Source organism: Lynx canadensis, chromosome B3, assembly GCF_007474595.2.
Source record: "Lynx canadensis isolate LIC74 chromosome B3, mLynCan4.pri.v2, whole genome shotgun sequence".
NCBI lineage: Eukaryota > Metazoa > Chordata > Mammalia > Carnivora > Felidae > Lynx > Lynx canadensis.
Genome location: NC_044308.2, coordinates 134,341,363 through 134,361,175, shown reverse-complemented (window position 1 = coordinate 134,361,175; position 19,813 = coordinate 134,341,363). Strand labels below are relative to the sequence as shown.

The 19,813-nt window shown below is 45.1% G+C and overlaps 1 protein-coding gene across 2 annotated transcripts in view; it reads left to right on the top strand.

The window, feature by feature from the left end:
- Nucleotides 1-2,232, top strand: part of FBLN5 (fibulin 5) — an 81,118-nt gene extending 78,886 nt beyond the window's left edge. For both annotated transcript variants that reach the window (XM_030319807.1, XM_030319806.2), the window contains one exon: nucleotides 1,259-2,232. In XM_030319807.1, the coding sequence (XP_030175667.1) occupies nucleotides 1,259-1,420 (162 nt within the window). In that variant the 3' untranslated portion in view covers nucleotides 1,421-2,232. The remainder of the gene's footprint in view (nucleotides 1-1,258) is intronic.
- The last annotated feature ends 17,581 nt before the right edge of the window (nucleotides 2,233-19,813 follow it).

The window sequence follows — 19,813 nt, the reverse complement described above, 5'->3', positions numbered from 1 at the left end:
CAGGGACCACCCTTTGAGTAACAGAACCTTTCAGCGCGTTTATAAGGATTAAATAAGTGCATTGCTGAAAACTGTGCCTCCCACGTGGTAGATGCTCAGTGGATGTCAGTCCTCCCTCCCTAGCTGCTCAAAAGTTTTAGAGAGAGATTCAGTGGAGGGAATCGTTAGGACTACAGCAGTAGGGTCACAGAGTGCTGAAGCTGGAAGGGACTAGAGTGTCTAATGGGAGCTCCAGCAGGGACTGTACATCAGAACCAGTTTCCCCAGGCTTCATCCAAGCACCCACTTGAGCAGCAAATCTTGGAATGGGTCCCTGGAATTGTTGGTTTAAGAAAAAGTGTTCTGGGTGCATTGGCAGGTGTTGACTGGAGAACTACTGATCTGGTACAAACCCTCATTTTAATTTTTCTAAATGTTTATTTATTTTTGAGAGAGACAGAGACAGAGTGCAAGCAGGGGAGGGGCAGACACACACACACACACACACACACACACACACACACACACACACACCTAATCCAAAGCAGGCTCCAGGCTCTGAGCTGTTAGCACAGAGCCCGACGCGGGGCTCGAACCCACGGACTGTGAGATCATGACCTGAGCCAAAGGCAGATGCTTGACCGACAGCCACCCACGTGCCCCTACAAACCCTCATTTTAGAGGATGAGGCCCGGAGAAGCGAAGTGACAGCCCTGTGACAAGCAGTTAGTTCCATCAATTATTCCTTCTTTCATTCCAGATCTATTCACTGAGCACTGACCCTGTGCCAGGAACCGTGCCAGGTTCTGGGGGCACTCAGTGGTGAAAAACCTGACCCCCGTCCTCACTCTTACAGAGCTCACAGTCTGGTGGGGACTCAGACAGCAGACGTAGACCAAGTAGGGTGGATGGCGATGGAAAGTAGAGTGGGTGCAGTTGGGGGAAGCAGAGAAGGCTCCTTCAGGAAGTGACATTTCAGGTGGGACCTGAAGGGTCGGCAGGAAAAAGCCGGGTGGGACGTGGGCAGAGGCCAGGGGAGAGCGTGGCGTCAGGGGATGCCAGTCCGACTGCAGTGCTCTGGTGGGGGGGAGGGGCGCCCCAGTGGAGGCTGCCGCCGGACCACTCGGCCCTCTGCCCTGGTGGTCGTGTGGGGCACGACCGACCCACAGCTGTCCCCAACCCTCTCTGCTGTTGCTCGACAGCTTCTGGAGTCCGGCTCACCTGCCCTGTTAACGCCGGCCAGCCTTTCTCTAACCAGTATCCCCGGTTCTGTCCACAGCAAACGGGCCCCATCAGTGCCACCCTGGTGATGACACGCCCCATCAAAGGGCCGCGGGACATACAGCTGGACTTGGAAATGATCACGGTCAACACGGTCATCAACTTCAGAGGCAGCTCCGTGATCCGACTGCGGATATATGTGTCCCAGTACCCGTTCTGAGCCCCGGGCTGGGGTCTCTGACACTGCCTCTCAGCAGCACCCAGGGACAGGAGAAGAGAAGAAACGAGAGGGAGGGTGACGTGGGACAGATGTTACGCTTTTCTTGCTGACCGCCTCCCGAGGAGTCGGCCCCGAATGTCCTGACGCTGCCTGTCCCCTTGTAGACCCGTCGCTCTGAAGGACATGCTTCCCCAGTTCTTACGACGCAGTTATCGAAAAGTATTATCAGCGCCCTGACCTGAGATCGACGGTGATTTTTCAAGGCCTGTCAGTTTATTTTCATATTTTTCGAAGGAAATAGATTAGCTTCGCTGGGGTCTGAGTCCGCGTTCAAAGACTGTGAACGGCTTCCTGTCACCTCCTCCACGCCTTCTTGCTGTCTGTCGCTGATTGCTTCTTTGCCGAGGCCCGGATTGCTCACGGGGACGCGGGGTGTAGCTAGCTGCTGCTTGTATGCACAGAGAAGGCTGCGGAAAGAAACCACAGCAGGATCTAAGGGTTTTCACAGAGTCTATTTCAAAACCATGTGTGGTATTTTCAGCCACGAGAGAAGGTTTAGTTGTCCTTACATTTGTATAACTGTCTAATCCTTTCTTGTGCATTTTGAGTATTTTTTTTTTTTTAAAATAAGTGGTAGAATTCCTTAAGAAGGCCTTCAGACACATGTTATGTTCTGACTTCCCAAACCCAGTCTCCTCTCCATTCTACCCCGGTGTTTTCTTCGAGGACCCCCTACTCATGTTTTCTTTAGAATTTTTACCCAACTGGGCTGGAAGGCAGAGGTCTCTAAACTGATTAAATATTTGAAGAGATCTTGTGTTTGCTTCATTTTGACATCGTAGATGATTCAGCGTGTGGGGCTGGCTCTTCTTTGAACCCGTTTATTGTGCACTGGTTTGAAAACTCCCTGGAGAGCTCCGTGGTCCTTTATAACTCAGGTACCTGATGGTGAGTAGGGGGCAGAGAAACGGAGGTGGGGAAGGTAAGAGGAAACGTCAACCTGAATCCTGTTTCGTTCATTTGAGAACAGTTGTTCTTTAACTGTTCCCTCTGTCATGTAGATTATTTCCAGGTACCCTTCCAGAGCCGAAATGTAGTCACCTTACTTTATAATCAGTGGCCCTCAACCCTGGCCGTGTAGTAGGATGACTCGTGGAACTTTTAAGAGAAAAACCTGATGTCTCGGGCTTTGCCCCCAGAAATTCTGGTTTCATTGGTCTTTGGTAGGGCCCGGGCACTGACTTTTTTTTTTTTTTAATGTTTATTTATTTATTTTGAGAGACAGAGAGCAGGGGGAGGGACAGAGAGAGAGGGGAGAGAATCCCAAGCAGGCTCCTCACTGTCAGTGCAGAGCCCAACTCAGAGTTTGAATTCACACACCATGAGATCAAAACCTGACCTGAGCTGAAATCAAGAGCCAGGCACTTAACCCACTGAGCCACCCAGGCGCCCCCCGGCATTGACACTTTTAAAAACTGTAGTAAACAGCCAGAGTTCAGAGTGCACTGTTATAAGCCCTATAAAGAGAGGGGGACAAATATGGCCCAGCCTTGGTCACCTTGCCCTCAACATCTTTTCAGCTATTTGCAGGGCTCATTGCCCATTTCCTGATCAGGGACTCTGGCTTTCCTTTCAAGAGTCAGAACCCCAGGCAGGGGACAGAGAGAGTCAACAGTGCAAGTCACGGGTTAGAGAACAGGTGGGGACAGCTGCCTTTGTGTCCCGTCCCAGGGGTTGACCTGAGGCTTCCGGAGGAGGGCATGTACTCCCTGATGAGGTTTCAGTCCACAATACAGATGGACAGATATTCCCATTCTACTCGTTGGGAGCATATTTATTAAAGAACTACTGGGTGCCAGGAACTGTGCCTGTTCCTAGGATTAGTTGAAAGTTTCTTTAGCAGAGGAAATAGTATATTTGGCTCCCTTGCCCAGAGAGCATTTCTCTCACCCGTACTGCGCACCTGACTTTGCTCCCAGCTGTGTTTTTGTTTTTTAATTTCAAAGTTTATTTATTTTGAGAGAGAGAGAGAGAGAGAGAGAGAGAGAGAGAGAGATCCAACAGGGAAGGGGCAGAGAGGTGGGCGGTGGGGCAGAGGAGCCGAAGCAGGCTCTGTGCTGGCAGTAGAGAGCCTGATGTGGGGCTCGAACTCATGAACCATGAGCTGAAGTCGGACACTTAACCGACTGAGCGACCCAGTCGCCGCCCAGCTGTGGTTATTTTTTAATTAAAACGAAGCACAACCAAGCCCCTTCCCGTTGGGCAGCCGGTTTCCAGTGACGTTAACCAACAACATCGATGCCTCGGGTGCAGAGCTCGGAAGAATCAGAACAGGTTCCTAAAGACGTGCCAGCATGCAGGCCCGGCTCAGCTCTCTGCAGAGCGCAGAGCAGGAGGTGGCCCCGAGCCTGGGACTCCGCTCGTGTGGGCGGCTTAGGTGACGAGGAAAAGGTGTGTGTAGAACACTGACAGTTTATGTGAGCTCGGCACCGGGCAGCTCTCAATTACCCGCTTCGGCTCGACACAGCACAAGGGTAAGGTTTCCTTAATGTCAGAAAAAGAAGGCAGGAAGTCTGTCTCTTGGTGATTCGAGGACCCAATGGTGTCAAAGGTGCCACATTTGGAACCGGACCCGAGTCTCCGGGGCTCGCATTTTATTTGTCCACGTCAAAACGTGGCTTCCTGCTTCTGAGAAAAAAAAAAAAAAAGGCACGGAGAGACTCATAAAAGCAGGCTGAAAGAGCTTCTTGGACCTCAGATCGCTCTTTCCAAACATGGCCTGATGAATTCAGTGTAAATGAATCAGAAGCATGTGGGATCAATTTACCTTCAAATACACCGGGGCCTAAAAATTAAGGGACAAAAAAAACGCCCCGGGGCAAAGTGTATATTGACTGTAAGGCCCAACCCCAAACATTTGGGAAACCGTTCTAGAGGCTCCCAGAACCTGAAAAGCTGTCGGTTTCACCCACCCCTTGGGAAATCTTATTTTCACAAGATTGGGGATAAGCTTGCTCTTTGAATCACGGCATTGTGCTTCTCTGGAGTCTGATGGGGCTGGCTGTTCCCTCCGGCTCAGATACCTGGGCTCTCCATCGGGGTCGATCGTCAGCTTTGACCCATCCCCGAGCGGTGCTGAGAACTTGTTATATGAGCCCCGCTCCGGACCGCTCCATCGGGTCCTGAAGGATGAAGGGTTCTGTGGTGGGAGCGGCACCGGATTAAGAGCGTAGACACCTGCACCAATCCTTGTGTTACCTCCTAATCTTCTGGGCTCGATATGGATGAAAACTTCCATTTAGCTGCCTCTAATTCTAAAGCTTGGTGATTCCTTGAAATGTACTTTGGGGATGACAGCCAGCATTTCCATTAAACTGCAATTGTAGAGTTTCATCATGGCTTGCCAATCATAACATTTTCTAATTGGCATGGAATCCACCTACCTGTTGCCTCTAGGCCTGGGTAATGTACTTAGAAATGTTCTTAGGTAACTGTCTTGGCCCTTGGGGTGTGATTTTTCCAGATGGTGAAAACATTTAAGGAGGTCTGATTACTTCATTTGCGGTGGTTTTAGGTGTGTTTCTGTGGCCTGATTGTTTACTGTAATGGGTACGAATGCTTCATCTGGGCGAGCCACCCAACTTCGGTTCCTCTAGTTTCTAGATTCAGAGAGGTGAACAAGACAGATCCGGTCCGGTCCATGGATAAGAGAGTTTCCCCAGGGTTACGCAGCCTGTGGAACAAAACTGGAATACAATATGCTAGGTACCTTTTAGCGGTGTCAACAAAATGATTTTGATTAGAATGTAATAATTACTAAGACATACCTACTTTACACAACAAAAAGTCTTCTTTTTAAAATGAGTTAATTAGTTAATTAATTTTGAAATTTACATCCAAGTTAGCATATGGTGCAACAATGATTTCAGGAGGAGATTCCTTGGTGCCCCTGGCCCATTTAGCCCACCACCCTCCCCCAACCCTTCCAGCAACCCTGTTTGTTCTCTATATTTAAGAGTCTCTTATGTTTTGTCCCCCTCCCTGTTTTTATAGTATTTTTGCTTCCCTTATGTTCATCTGTTTTGTCTCTTAAATTCCTCATATGAGTGAAGTCACGTGATATTTGTCTTTCTCTGACTAATTTCACTTAGCATAATACCCTCCAGTTCCATCCGCGTAGTTGCAAATGGCAAGCTTTCATTCTTTTTGCTTACACAACAAAAGTTCTTATGAACATCTGTAGATACACATTTGACATTTAGTATAAAATGCCTCTGCTTACAATTGTTACATACATGGCAAGAAAACACAGAATCAATGTTGGGTGAAAATATTCTTTCTTTTTGATACGCTTTGTACTTTGAAACTCAATGTTTTCTTTTCTAGAAGAGAAAAAAACAAAAATTTTTTAAAGCTTTTCATTATTTTGTAATTGGCCAATGTTCATCAACCACAAACAAATACACAGATTGTTCCTTCTTACTGATATTTTTGTTCTTGAAGTTCTTAATGTCTTTACTTAACAAATGGCTGATATCTTCATTAGAATCCATGAGCAATTGAAGATTAAAGAAAAACAAAGCAAACAAACAAAGCAAAACAGGAGGCTTTAGGACAAAGGGAGGCCATAGAGGCAAGGTTTATCACTTTGGTAGCTCTTAGGGATGACAGCCTCCAGTTAGAATGTTTGACTTGCTAATGCTTCCTCCTTATGAATCTTTGCCTCCAGTCATCAGTGAAAAAAACCATCTGGGCAAGAAAACAGGTGTCAAATGGGTATGGCAGTAAATTGCCATGGAAGGGAATTCCATATTTGCAGGCAGTGACTAACAGCACTGTTTTCTGAGGAGTTTGGCATATTCTTGAGCAATGGTATAAAATGAAGGCAGAGGTAAATTGTACATAGATGCAGACATCAAGGTCATTGGGATACTAATTTGTCAAGATTAATTAATTAATCACTACGGATTTAGAGCCAGAGAGTCATGGGACAGCTTGATATCGTTTAAAAGTAGTTTTTGTTTCAGGAGGATTGTTTTGGTTTCAACCCAGCCTTTTTTCTAATTCTTGCAATCCACCCTTCTACACAAGGTATCTGATGTTGCCCAACTGACTTGTATCACAAGAGAGCAACTGTACTTAAAAACTGTGCTCTAGGGCGCCCTGGGTGGCTCAGTCGGTTGAGCATCCAACTCATGATCTCAAGGTTCGTGGGTTCGAGCCCTGTGTAGTAGGGTCCACACTCATGGTGTGGAGCCTGCTTGGGATTCTCTCTCTCCCTCTCTCTCTGCCCCTCCCAGCTCACTTTCTCTGTCTCCCTCAAAATAAATAAACTTAAAAAATTTTAAAAACTATGCTTTAAAACAGGTACCTTGAGTTCTTCTGTGTTTTAATGTGCAAACCATTTATAATTTATCTGTCAAGAGGAGCATGGATTGCTGTTATATTTGTGAAATATAATATACCCTGTTCTTAAGAATTTTATCAAAAAAGCCATTATGGGTACAAGGCCAGGGTATGGCATTTGCAAGTAACCTAGCTCCTTACAGAGACCTGTAGTCTTACATTTTTGTTTTGTTTTGCTTTTGTCTAGTTCCACATCGAAAAATACCCCATGGAGGTTTCCACTGTAAGCCTGGCATTTCCACACAGCCTCTTGCCAGTTTTTCTGAAAAGCAGACCTATGTATGGTCCAATAACGCTGCTGAATTTTTATGTGCATGGGCACTATTGAAACTATAATCTACTTCCAGTAAAACCATGGTTAGTCAAGAGGATCTTTTCAGCTCAGAATTTATGCATAGTTGGGGAGAGCTAGACCCCCTTGCTGCCTGTTTTTTTGTTTTTTGTTTTTTGCTTTTTTCCTGTTGGGACTTTGGAATGTATTATCTTCTTAGGGTTCTCTGCACCATTAAAAAAAAATTCTGTGACATCATTTTTCCTCCTAAAAGCCAGGGCTTTCCACAAGTAGGTGGTGAAGAGCTCTCAGGTATAATGCAAGAATTCGGGGACCATAAGGGACACTACAAAGGAGTGGATTGCCTCATTTGGAGCAACATGTCCAGATGGGGCAGGCCTGCCATGCTCCTGAGTGAGGTCATAGGCTTGGGGAAGTTCTTTGCCCTTCCACTTTCTCTTCCCAATTCTTCCCTGTCCTCTCTTCTCTCCCCTTGTCCCTTCTCTGACTTGTCCCTGCACCCCTGCCATTGAATCTCCATCCAAAGTTGGAAGGAAGTGGCCGAGGCTAGGTCCTGTCCAGTGAGAGCACAGCGGGGTCTGGGGGGCAAAGCACAGCAACCCCCCAGCTCCTCTTTAAAAAAAATTTTTTTTTTTTAACGTTTATTTATTTTTGAGGCAGAGAGAGACAGAGCATGAACGGGGGAGGGTCAGAGAGAGAGGGAGACACAGAATCTGAAACAGGCTCCAGGCCCTGAGCTGTCAACACAGAGCCCAATGCGGGGTTTGAACTCATGGACCGCGATATCATGACCTGAGCCAAAGTCAGATGCTTAACCAGCTGAGCCACCCAGGTACCCCTCCTACCTAGCTCCTCTTGACTTCTCTTCCCAGCACACAGAATTTCTCCCAGACTCCAGAACACCCTTTCCTGAATAGAACTGGGATCTCCTTTTCCTTCTTCTCCTCCTGTTGTCCCTGCACAAAAAAAGGAAAGCATCTTCATCTGGTGATGTGACCCTGGGTCTTTCTTGCAGCTGTTTTTCATAAGGATTCATTTTCAGGGTTCCTTCTTGATCTCCAGTCTCTCCACTCTAGGGTCAGTCTCCTTTATTCCAACACCCCCTGTCCAGGAGCCAGGCTACCCCCCTCATTCCCATTAAAAAAAAAAAATCTTTCCATCTCTCTCTTGGTCCCTAGTTCATCATGGCACCTAGTAGCTGGACATAGCACCTATATTCTTCATGTAATCTGGAGCAGAGAGGCTGGGAAAGACTGGAGTCCCTTTAAATATGGGATGGTGCACAGTCTCCAGAGACCAGAGTCTCTGTGCCAATAACAACCCTTCACTTTCTTTGTAAAACATAGTCTAGCACTCTTCACAGATTCACAGACTGCAGAATCATTCACCCAGACTACTCCCAGATGGTACATAGTGTGGTTTTATGGATAGTAGCCTTCAGTCAGGCTAATATATATCCTTGCAACGATCACCCATACACCACTTTTTCACAGTGGAGTTGATATCTGGCTATGACTTAAAGAATTCCTCAAGCATAGGGAGGGAAGGGCACTGAGGAGACCAGTGTGGTTGGAGCAGAGGATAAAGGGGCATGTGGATGGCAGGAAGCGATGGAAGTTGAGGTCAGATTTTTTATGTCCCTGTTCATCTAACTGAACTTGGACTTTGTTATGGAGGCCAACACTTCACAGAACACTAGTCCACAGAGGTGCTAACCAGGACTCTAAGACAAAAGAGTTCACTTGTTTAATAAGTTGAGGAATCTGAATCTCCTCTTTAAAGACTGGCAAATGACATTAGAAAATGAAAGGCTCTGAAAAGTTCTGCAATAAAAGGAAACATGTTTACTTTTGTATGAAGGTTAACCAAACTTATTCACAAGGGATACGTCTGCCTTCCCCCCGCCCCCCCAGCTAAAACAACCATCAACATCGCCAGGAACAATCTTCTTTAGAGTTTGAGAGTTGCTGTCTCTGCTGTGGGGAGCTATGGTAGGGTTCTTATTTGATCTTGTTTTACTTTTTAATTAGGGGAAGGGACACGGTCTAATTTGTAGGAAGATCCCTTTGGAAATGGTGTGTGGAGATGGAAGAGGCAGAAGTCAAGAAAATCATTGCAGTTGTTCACATAAGAGATCATGATCTCTAAACTGGTCTTTCTAAAGAGTGAAGCTGGCTAGTTTCTTGCTTAAAACTCTTTACCGACATCCACTCTGCCCACAGGTGAATGTTCAAACACCTGAATGTGGTTGACGAAACCTTCCTCAGTCTGGCCCCTGCCTACCTCTCCAGCTCCGTCTCCTACCTCTTGCCCCTCCTTTATAAGCCATTTCGAACGAAACAAACCTGAAAAGGCTTATGAATTCTCTCCAGCTATTCTTGCTAGAGCTGTCCTCCTTGGCTCCTCTCTACCCACTTGGCAAATGCCTTTTGGCAACATTGCCCTCACAGGTCAGGTGCTCTGGGAGCTTTCCAGACCCATGCCCGACACTCCAACTGCACTGCCACCCCCCCACCCCCTCCCCCCCGTGTGGAGTAAATCACTCCTTCTGCATGACCTGCATCTCCAGCATTGTGGTCACCACATGGAGCTCCAAAATGCAAACTCCTTCAGGACATGGTGTGTTGCTTCTCACTATAGACTAAAGGGCTAACGCAGTGCCCGGCACAAACTGGGCGGTCAGTGTCATTTGATTGAACATGATCATGGAAATTGACAAGAAAAAATGGAGGAAAAAGGGAAAGATTCAAGAGAATTGCAGTAGATGGAATCAGTAGGTCTCCGTGATTTATTGGGTGTGGAGGCTAAGAGACACCCTGAACCAGGCTAAAGAATACTTCAGGAAGAAGAGTTTGGGTAGTGGGGAAAGGTAAATTCCATTTTTTAAAAGTAGGCTTCACACCCAACGTAGGGCTGGAACTCACGCCCCTGAGATCAAGAGTCAGATGCTTTATAGACTGAGCTGGCCAGGTACCCCCTTCCCCCCAACACACATATCTTTTTTAAATGAATTCCATTTTTTTTTTAAGAAAGAGAGAGGGAGTGTGTGTGTGTGTGTGTGTGTGTGTGCATGCATGAGCGGGGGAGGGGCAGAGAGAGAGAGAGAAAGAACCCCATGGAAGCTCCACACCCGTGCGGAGCCCTGATGCAGGGCTCAATCTCACCACCATGAGATCATGACCTGAGCTAAAATCAAGAGTCAGACACCTAACTGACTGGGCCACCTAGGTGACCCTGATGAATTCCATTTTAAACCTGCTTCTTTAGTTCTATTTTTCGGTTGAGGTATAACTTACATACAGCAGAATAAATGCATAGATCTCAACTACACAGATATCTTGGACAGGAAAACTATGCTGAACTTGCGATGACTGTAAGCCAACTGGAGGTATTCTGAAGATGCTCAGAAGCATGTGTGGAAAGAGAGAAATTTGGTGCTAGAGATTGGACCCTGGGGGTCCTTCTGAGAAGTGACCATGGAGATGTAGATGAGGTGGCCCCTTGGAGATGAGAAACTTGAGGATCCAGTCTTTGACCTAGATGACCAAACACACTTAGGACAGCAGTCACAGAGCCAGTCACTTCCTTGAGTGAGTGATGGGGCCCCTATCCTCATGGTCTGTACAAACCACATACGAGGAAAGAATGCTAAGATAAACCAAAGTGACTCAGAGCCGCATATGAAAATTGAAAATTGCATTAACCATGCCACCTAGTAGCTTCTTGAAGTAGCGGAGTCATTTTCCAATTATCCCATTAGGCAAATAAATGTTCCTGGTTGGAGGCTAGCATTTATTTTCCCCCAGAGTATACTGTATTTAATTAAATGTATAGGAAAAATTCTGTTGGCCTAAGGAGTTATGGCAATGTGGTAGGAAGAGCGCTAGTCTGGAAGTCTAGACATCCTTGGCTCTTTTGCCAACTCTCTCTGGGGAAAGAATTTTTCGAGGTTCTCTTAACCTAGGGCAAGGCACGTGACCCCCTCAGAGCCTAAGGTCTTTCTTTTGTGACCTGCAGAACATTTTAACCCTGAATCCTGTGTTGACTCAACTCCTCAATTTTTATCCAGCTTTCATCTGGCCCTGGCTCTGACCTGGTTAAGAATCCCTGCTCTCACAACTCTTTGCTCTGGCCCCTGGCCAGATAACCCTTCTCTCTCCATTCAAAAGCAGCCTGCGTTCTTTACACCAGCAGATGGAAAAGTGAGCTGAACACCACTTGGGTTCTTCATAGGAATTTTGTTCTATAAAATTCAGATCCCTGGATGTAATTGTGTCAGCCTGGTGAGGCGGGAGGAACACTGGGATTGGAGGTGACTAGAGCTGGATTTGGGTCCTCATTCTGCCACCTAGCAGTTTGTGACCTGGAGAAGGTGCTCAGGTTTTATGAACCTCACTTTCCCCATCTGTTAAATGGAGATAATGATACCTCCTTGTTGTTTTGAGAAATAAGATGGTACGCGTGGAAATGCTTGGTTCTTCTCTTCTAGCAAACAGCAATTGCCCCATGCCTTTCTTTGCCTCAAATATTCTGAATATCCAAGCCACGATTCACCCGAGCCATGACTCAGTTTATAAACAATTCCTGGAACTTGGAGGACCAAAGTGGCCCCATGTGCTTTAGCACACCCTCAGCAATTTCCATTTCATTTCACTTCAGACTTGAAATCTGACCCATTTCATCCTCACGTTCTACAAACTGGGGACATGGTTTCTAACAACATTTCCACTCTTCCAGTGCCCTACGGATGTACCAGGGAGGTGGTTTTAATTGCATTTTATTGATGATGGCCTGTAGAGACCATATGGATCTGAAACAATTTAGAAATTATGCTATGTGGGCCAATTACTTTGTGTACAATGAGGGATCTGAGGTGGGGCTGGGGGGTTGACTAGCTCTGGTGACCTGGTGATAGATGGGCATACAGGTCTCTTGATTGTTGGTCTTGTTCTTTTCCCCTTAGACCACAGAATGGGTCTCATCCTAAACTATTTTAACTGCTTACATCTCGAGTAATCGGAAAGCTATTTCCTTAATCCACAGGGCTCTCCTTGTTCGTTTGTGTTGAAGGACCTTCACTAATTGAGGACATTTTCGTGTCCTGTCTTGAGATTCAATAGGGTGAATTCTGGCACCATGAGGGACAGCAGAAACCACACACATAGAGGCCAGAGGTGTGTGCAGCTCCAGCTAGAGTTGAGGTAGAATACTCATCATCAGAAAAGGCAAGAGTTCACAAGCCTTGGGTGGAAAATGGACAGCTGCCTCTTCAGTCTAAGGATCTGTGATACAGAGAGAAGCAGAAAACATTCCCATGCGGTGCTCTGGTCTTTGGAGTTCATGGAGGATCATGAGTAGGCAACCATCGTACGGACAGCTCTGGGTGATGGTGGAGGCGATGTTTGGTGACGGTGCGCGAGGACTGCCACACACACCTATCCCTCTCTCCTCCCTCTCTCTCTTTCCCTCCCTCCCCCTCTCTTCTTTTCTTTCTTATGCAAACTTATCTTGAGTATTCTTTATACACCAGGTCTTGTGCTAGATCCTTAACCCTGACTCTAAAGAACTTACGCTTCTCTCTCCTTGATTGTCCTTCAAAGATTCACCCATCTTTCTTACTCATCTGCCTACTTTTTTTTTCTTTTGTTCTTCCTTCTTTTCCACCTCTCTGTTTTTCCTTTTCCCATGGGTCTTTGTTTCATTGGTAATCCAAAAGATAGCTGTGGTCTCCTTGGTCTACCAGGTCTAGATAATATTGCCTTGAACTTCTCATTCCATGCCCTATGGAATTCCAAAGCACTCGCTGATTTCTGAAAACTTCCATGGGACATGGAGAGGGCTTTTATTTTCATGGTCACCTCTGACTCCAAACACCGAACTTCTCTTGAATTTGCTTGGTTCATAGGCCGTCTCACTACCAACCCAGTCCCTTGCCAAGTTGACCCTGACACGAAACTCTGCCTCTTGCTTGATTTCCAGAAAAACAAGATGAAACAACACTTCAGTGGGTTGAACAGTGTCTGCCCCCCACCCCCACTCATGTCCCTCTGGAACATCAAAATGTGAACTTATTTGGAAATAGGGTCTTTGGATATGTAATTAATCAAGTTAAGAGGAGGTCGCATTGGAATAAGGTGAGCCCTAGATCCAATGACTGATGTTCTTTTAGGAAAAACAGAGGACATACAAAGATACACAGAAAGACGGCCATGCGAAGACGAGGCAGAGCTGGAGTGATGTGGCCACAGATCAAAAAGAACCAAGGATTTCCAGGAGCCATCAGAAGCTAGAAGGGTCAAGGAAGGATTCTTTTCTAGAGACTTCAGAGGGAGCTTGGCCCTGCTGACACATTGGTTTTGGACTTTGAGCCTCCAGAAATGTGAGAGAATAGATTTCTATTGTTTTTAGCCAAGTTTATGGTACTTTGCTATGGCAGCCCTGGGAAACTAACACAAACACCATTTTCATTTGGGTGTGCAGTCAGCTTTACAGAGGACGTGAGAGTGGAGACAAAGCAGAGAGGAATGCACATTGTAGCTCTCTGTGCCTGCTGTTTTGCTGGCTCCCTCTTCCATGCTCAACCTGCCTCTGCATCACCTCTCCCCATGAAGTCCCCAAATTCCAAATCCATCTTACCCTATCATGCAGACCTCTGGGTCTCAAACTCGGCTCCCAGCCCACCACTGAGGCCAAACCCTTCCCGACACTTAGCTGTATGAAAATACTTTGCAGGGACTAGCAGCCCCTCTTAGAAGGGAGATGTGGATTGAAAAAAGCCACACCTATTCCCCTTTGGGGAGACATATTTCTTTCCTACTTCCTGTTCTGCAGCCTGCCAGAGACCGTGGGTTAGGCTTCTTTACCTGCACCCATCTTTAGAATGCTCAGGGTGTGGGTTGTAGAAATCAGAGGGACTTGTCTGTCTGTCAGTCAGTGGACGCTGCTCTGGGCACTCTGGGGAGACATTCAAAGAACACAAGAGGTTATCCTGTCCTTGAGGAACATTCCAGAAGACCACCCTTAGCTTTTCTTTATTCAGAGCTTTGTTCAGCTGGTTCAATCTCTCCCGTGTTCTGATAACAATCTCTTACCTTCTACTTCTTCCCCCTCCCCCTCTGTATTTCCAGTTCTCCAATGTGCCTACTATTAGACAGCTTTAAAAGTTCTGTCACCCTTAGTATTCTGTTGTTTTATGGTTGTAAATTTCCAAGACCTGGGGGCAGTATTGTTTTTCTTCAATTTTTTTATAGGAGATAAGGAAAACCAAGCCCAGAGATGGAGTAAATTGTCCAAGATCAGCTGTGTTTATGTGACAGAGCTTGCTATCACTTTCTGAGAGTGGTTGATAGCCTCAGCCTTTTTAGCCTGGAAAAATCTACTTAATTTAGACTAGCCATCTTCTCATTAGCATGAGAGCTCTGGATCCGTAAGCTTGATTCCACTTAGACACTCTCTGTTTTAAGAACTGATTTCTAGCCTGATTTTAAATTAAGTTTATTCAATGGTTTGAAGAACTCTGTGTTTAGACTCCGGTTTCAGAGAAATATTCTTACTAGGTTACACGAATATTTTGAAACTCAGCCCTTACTTTTTTTTTTTTATTCAATAAAAGTTTGCACAAACAATGCATCCCACAGGAGAAACTTACGCCAGATCCCAGATGTTTAACACGTTTGCTTCAGATATTGGAGTTCATGGCCTCTTGTGCTTGTTAAACTAAAAAATGTAAGACCATAGAAATGATTTTTAATATCTAAGAGCTCTGCAAAGCCAGGCTGGACTCTGGGCAATTGCATCATTTCAACAACCTTTTGATCACAGGTTTTTCATGTGTGTATGTGTATGCATGTGTGTGTGTGTGTGTGTGTGTGCATGTGTATGTGCATGCGTGCATGTGTGTGTATAATTTTTTTAAACAATCCAAGCAAACATTTCAAGGAGAGGAAGCATAAACTCTTTTTTAAATGTTTATTTATTTTTTAAAATTTACTTTGAGAGAGAGAGAGAAAGTGCAAGCAGGGGAGGGGCAGAGAGAGAGGGAGGGAGAGAGAGAGAATCCCAAGGAGGCTCTACACTCAGCACAGAGCCCAACGTGGGGCTTGATCCCATGACCACAAGGTCACAACCTGAGACGAAATCAAAAGTTGGTTGCTTAACCTGGGCCACCCATGCACCCCAGAGCACAAACTCTTTAGTTTTGACTCATTTTCAGTTTATTTTGGTTGCTCTATGCAGAAATGTTCAAAAAGTTCCTTTTCTAATCCTGATGTTGACTCTTACTTGTAACCACACAGCTGGGTCTGCCATTTGATCACCCAACCCTGTATTGATGAGTCTCGGGGTTCAGAATGCCATCGTACATGATAATATCCTGCATCTACTGGGGGCTGACTGTGCCAATCACTGTGCTGTGTCTTTGCTCGTGTTGTATCATTCAACCCTCACACCCATCACCTTCACACCTACTACTTTGGTCCCAGCCACCCTCCTGTCCTGCTTCCATTATAATTAGTTGACTATCTAGTCTTTCTGCTTCCACCGTTTCCTCCCGGGTCCCTGCCATCTCTTCTCAACCCAATAGCTGGGGTGATCCAAATAAAAGTTAAATCTTTTAATGTCATTCCTCTACCCCCAAACCATTCAATGTCTTCTCAGCCTATTCAGAATAAAAGCAAATGTCTTTTTGATGGCCCATGCTATCTCTCTCGCCCCAAACCTTACCCTATGCTCCTCTGTCCCTAATTTCCCCTTCTCCCTCTCTTTCTCTTATTCTAGTTGCTGTGGCCCTCTTACAGCTCCTCAGATATGCCAGGCAAGTTTCTTCTGGATGGCTCAGTAGAGCAGCAGAGGTTCAAGCACACATATAATATTACGTCTATTAAGGAAAGTGGAAGATAATTTGTTTCAAACAGTTAACAACAGGTTGGTGATGTACTGGTGGAAATTTCAAAAATAAGTTCAGCAGAGGTTAAAGCACACATAATATTATGCCTATTTTAGGTAGGAAAGTGGGAGATAATTTGTTTCAATTAACAATAAGTTAGTGATCTACTGGTGGGATTTAAAAAAAATACCTAAAACCCACGAGAATTCACATTTTTTCCAACAATCTTTGTTATAGGAAATTTGGCCAAAGGCAAGTTTCCCTTATAAATACAAAAAATTAAAATTAGTGGGGCAAAGCATTTTTGTCCCAACAGCATACACTTAGTTTTGGGGGACTGTTCATTTCACCTACTGTGCAATGTTAAGGGTTGGGAGCTTTAAGTTATGGGCATTTAGTACCTGCAACTAACATACTGAACCAATGAATGAGCAATGATACCCAAAAACTAAGGCTCTCTTAAATAGCCGGAAAATAAATCATTTTGGGAGATGTGTTTCAGATCATTCAGAATACACTTTTTAAAGCACTAAAACTTTGAAATAATTGTAGTCATTCTGATGGATCTTAAAAATAAAATATTGTCCACTTTCTTGTCCTGGTAGCCAGACTATGCCATATGGGAAGTTTTACTTGATGATGATTCAGGATTATCATTATAAACATTAGTGGCTACACTCTGCTGTATTATAATATTGGTGTATAAGTCAGTTTGTCCATACCTTGAATGGTCCCAGGCAATGGTGCTTCTTAAATCCCCATGTCTTCCTTGTATAATTTTATAATAGGCATGTAGGAAGGGAAAAAGGAGTCACAAATGGGCAATTTCCATCCTGAGAGTTTTGTGGGAGACTTAGCTGTGTTGGTGCTTCAGAGGGAGAGGTAAGCTCTATGTGCTAATCATAAGCAAAAGGGCCTTGGATCCTTTTAACAACCATTTTCTTCACCATCATTTCCGTCTTGATGCTTCTGCAACACCATCCAGCAGCTCCAAAGCATTGGCCACATTTAGAACTGGGGACCAGAGACACTTTGACACACTGCATGGACCAAAAAGAGGGAGAATAACCAAAGGGAGGGTGGAGGCGTACCGGACACAAGTTCCCTTCACTTCACATCTTGTTTATAGGAACCTTATATAGGAAGGTACAAAATTGTCGTTCAGCCCAAAGATTAACTTAACCTGCCAACATACATCTTTAAAAAAAATTTTTTTTAATGTTTTTTATTTATTTTTGAGACAGAGAGAGGCAGAGCATGAGCAAGGGAGGGGCAGAGAGAGAGGGAGACACAGAATCCGAAGCAGGCTCCAGGCTCTGAGCTGTCAGCACAGAGCCTGACGCGGGGCTCGAACTCACAGACCGTGAGATCATGACCTGAGCCAAAGTCGGATGCTTAACTGACTGAGCCACCCAGACGCCCCACCAACATACATCTTTATACATATACTCCACCATTGCAACATGGTCTTAATCACTTTAATTCACACTTAAATAGTGCTTTAGTGTACAAAATGCTTTGTATTTTTTTCTTTCCCTCATCGAATATTTGTTCAGTATCTACACCACTGTCCCAATACTTTCTGGTAGACATTAGGAGTACAAGGACAAATATGGCCTGTCCCTCCCCATTTTCTTCTTTTGAGAATCATAATGACCCTGAGAGGTTGCTAGGGCGAAGACTATTATCCCCACTTTGCAGGAAAGAGATTGAGGCTCAGGTTCTCGCACTGTCACAAAAAAGTACAAGAGCCAGAAATTAAACTCGGGTCTTCCGCCTGTAAACCCCATGTTTTTTCCAGTACGTTATGCCTTAAACCAATACTGAGAGGCGAGCATCATGCAAAGCAAATGAAAATGTATGCGCATGACAACCGAATGAAAATGCCAAAGACTCAGTTCCAAAGAATCTTGTAAGGACCTAGTTTTTGGAGAATTCCCGTTAAGTGTCTCGTGTTCGAGTGACAGAAACCAAACATGTGTTAACTTAGGCAAAGATGTAATTTGTGGGTTTATAACTGGTGTGGCTGATGTATTAGAACAGTGGTAAAAACAGGGTGAATCTTCCCTAAGGACTGAATGCAACCACGAAACCTCCTATACCACTTTTGCTTCTCTTGGCATATCTCCTTTATTGTATATTGACTTCTCTCTTGGAGATATGGCCCCCAAAGGGTCTTCCATCACCAAAACAGAGGACTGACTGCTCTTTTCTGGTTACAGTTTGAAAAAAAATATCCTAGACAAACATTCTGATGGACGTTCCTTGGGGTTTAGGTGCCTTCTCATGAGCCAATCAACTCTGATGGGGGGGGGGGTGTGAAATCATGGGAAAATATAGCAGCTGCTGCTGGAAGTCCACGTTTGGAGTAGAGGACAGGGTGTAGAGGACCAAAGGGACAGGAAGAGAGATGTTTGTCTGGAACAATTGATCTCTCAAGATTGGTTCTGGGGAATTCATTCTATCCCCCTCATCTGAATTGAAGAAAAAAGGTCTCATTGTCCATGTCAGCCATTATAGAAACATGAGGGAGGTCAATTTAGGGTAACGTTTACATAATCTCAAACAGAGCAAAGGGGAAGAAAACATTCGGTGGTAAATGATCAGATTGGGGAAACAGTGACTTGGAAGTTCAACCTACCTTTGCACTTCCTTTCAATGATCTGTGGTTGTGCAACAGACCTTCCCAAGATGTAGAGGCTTAAAACAACGTTTTATCATTATTTAGCTCCTAAACGCAATATGGGCAGGGTTCAGTGGGGAAGGCTCATCTCTGCTCCATAAGGTGTCAGTGGGGGTAGCTCAACCAGGAACTGAAGGATCCACTTCCAAGGTGGCTCACACACATAGCTGGAAAGTTGGTGCTGGCTCTGTTGGATCAGAGGGTCCTGGCCCTTGGTTCTTTTTATGTGGGTATCTCCATGTGGGTTTCTCTGCAAACTGCTTTGGCTTCCTCAGAGCAAAGGTGGTTGGATTCCAAGAACAAGCACCCAAAGACAGCCAAATAGAAGTTGTAGTGCCTTTTATGACCTAGCCTTAGATGTCCTATTTCGTTATTTCCACATTCTGTAATTGACGAAGTATTCTCTTGGTCAACCAGTCACTATGGTTAGCCTACATAAAGGACAGGGGATATAGAACCCAACCTTTGAGAGGAGTTTCAAAGAACTATGAACATGATTTAAGTCACCACACAAGTTAATACATTTCCTTACTTCTATGACTACTTCAGTTGGGTTTTTTTTGTTACTGGTGGCCATAAGTATCCTCATTGATACAGTTAGTGTCATCTCAGCTGTTGGCAGTAGAGTGTCCTAAATTCACAGCTTCCAAGTACAATACCAATTGTAGCATGGTTTCCAATAATTTGTTACTAGTAATTTAATAACAAGGTTTCGAAACTATTTATGATTTTTTTTCTGTTTGCAAATCAGAGCAGAATCAAGCTGACCACTATAATAGCAGAACCGTCATATATTTTAATTCTATTAGACTTCTCTGAATGGGTAATTAAGGGATAGAATCAGAACAAGGATATGGTACATAGGAGCGTTATTCTAGGTTGAGGGCCATTGGCCTGGATGCCTCTTTTAGTAAGAGTGAGAAGAAAGTCTGGGGTGCCTGGGTGGCTCAGTTGGTTAGGGCGTCTGACTTCAGCTCAGGGCATGATCTCATGGTTCATGGGTTCGAGCCCTGCGTCAGTATCTGTGCTGACAGCTTGGAGTCTGGAGCCTGCTTTGGGTTCTGTGTCTCCCTCTCTCTCTGCTCCTCCCCCACTTGCACTCTGTCTGTCTGTCTCTGTCTTCTCAAA